The sequence below is a fragment of the Arachis ipaensis genome, chromosome B02, assembly GCF_000816755.2.
Source record: "Arachis ipaensis cultivar K30076 chromosome B02, Araip1.1, whole genome shotgun sequence".
In the NCBI taxonomy this organism is placed as follows: Eukaryota; Viridiplantae; Streptophyta; class Magnoliopsida; order Fabales; family Fabaceae; genus Arachis; species Arachis ipaensis.
This window is the reverse complement of record NC_029786.2, coordinates 16,999,054-17,000,457: the sequence shown is the minus strand read 5'-3', so window position 1 is coordinate 17,000,457 and position 1,404 is coordinate 16,999,054. Positions and strand designations below refer to the sequence as shown.

Genomic DNA, 1,404 nt, shown 5'->3' with positions numbered 1-1,404 from the left:
TATTATTATTATTATTATTATTATTGAGGCTGATGAATTTGTTTTTTTTTTGTTCCTGCTTGCTGATTAATACCAAAGGCACGTGCCGGTATATAAGAAGTGCATTTTCTTCCTTTCAATCCAACTGATAAGAGGACTGCATTGGCCTATATTGATCAAGATGGTAAAATGCATAGAGTAAGCAAAGGTACACTCGAACAGGTAATTTACCATCATTTATATACTTTTATGGTTAACTGTTGATATTTTGTCTTTTTTATTCTCATTGAGTTGTAACATGATGGCTAGATCCTACACCTTGCCCACAACAAATCAGACATCGAACGCAGAATTCATGCAGTGATTGATAAGTTCGCAGAGCGCGATTTGCGATCTCTTGCTGTAGCATACCAGGTAATTGATGAATACGTCACATTGTCATTTGCCATATTTGCTTGCTTATAGTTCCCGATGGAAGGAAAGAAAATGCTAGAGGCCCATGGCATTTTATTAGCCTTATGCCCCTCTTTGACCCACCTAGGCATGATAGTGCCGAAACAATATGGAGGGCACTATATCTCGGAGTAAATGTCAAAATGATTACAGGTCCATAGTCAATACCTTTGACTTGGTTGTGTTATTGTACAGAATCACTGTAATTAGATTTGCAAAAATTGGGAATTGGCCGTTGTATTGATTATCATGACATAGTTAAGAATTTAGGCAACACAAAGTATCCTTTAGAAATGAATATACTCATTTACATATCTTCCCTTTTTTTGTTATCAGGTGATCAACTAGCTATAGGAAAGAAAACAGGACGACGCTTGGGAATGGGTACCAATATGTACCCTTCATCTGCTTTACTTGAACAGGACAAGGATGAATCTATTGCTGCCTTGCCTATTGATGAACTAATCGAAAAAGCAGATGAATTTGCTGATGTATTTCCTGATATGTCTCGATACTATCCCGGGGACTTCATGTGTACTCGAATAAGTATTAATATGATTGTTGTTTTATATTTTTTGTCAGAACACAAGTATGAGCTTGTGAAGCATTTGCAAGTGAGGAAACATATCTGTGGAATGACTGGTGATGGAGTGAATGATGCACCTACTCTAAAGAAGGCAGACATTGGTATAGCTGTCGCCGATGCCACAGATGCTGCTCGTAGTGCATCTGATATTGTTTTAGTAATAGGATGAACTAATTAGATGTTAAAAAATATATGAGAGTATTTTAGTAAAAAATCTTTATAAATAAACCTTGATTTTGAGTTTCTTTACTTTTTGCATATGTCTTAAAAGTGAGAAATCAAATAAAATGGAGATGGTACAAGTACAGGAAATAATATAATACCACCCTCGTTGTTCTTATGCTAAATCTGAGGTTAGGTTAAGTGATAAATCCATATTTTATGAT

At 35.5% G+C, this 1,404-nt stretch overlaps 1 protein-coding gene across 1 annotated transcript; it reads left to right on the top strand.

Moving 5' to 3' along the window:
• On the top strand, positions 62-1,187 carry LOC107626951 (plasma membrane ATPase 2-like). Its single transcript, XM_021116865.1, has 3 exons — positions 62-201; positions 289-585; positions 769-1,187. Exons 2-3 carry the CDS (start codon positions 498-500, stop codon positions 1,185-1,187), a joined length of 507 nt encoding a protein of 168 aa, XP_020972524.1. The 5' UTR covers positions 62-201; positions 289-497.

Bases quoted from the DNA above. Each gene is read 5' to 3' on its own strand.
- LOC107626951 (XM_021116865.1), top strand. From the start codon at position 498: ATGCCCCTCTTTGACCCACCTAGGCATGATAGTGCCGAAACAATATGG. The intron at 586-768 runs GTCCATAGTCAA...TTTTGTTATCAG, and splicing joins AAATGTCAAAATGATTACAG to GTGATCAACTAGCTATAGGA.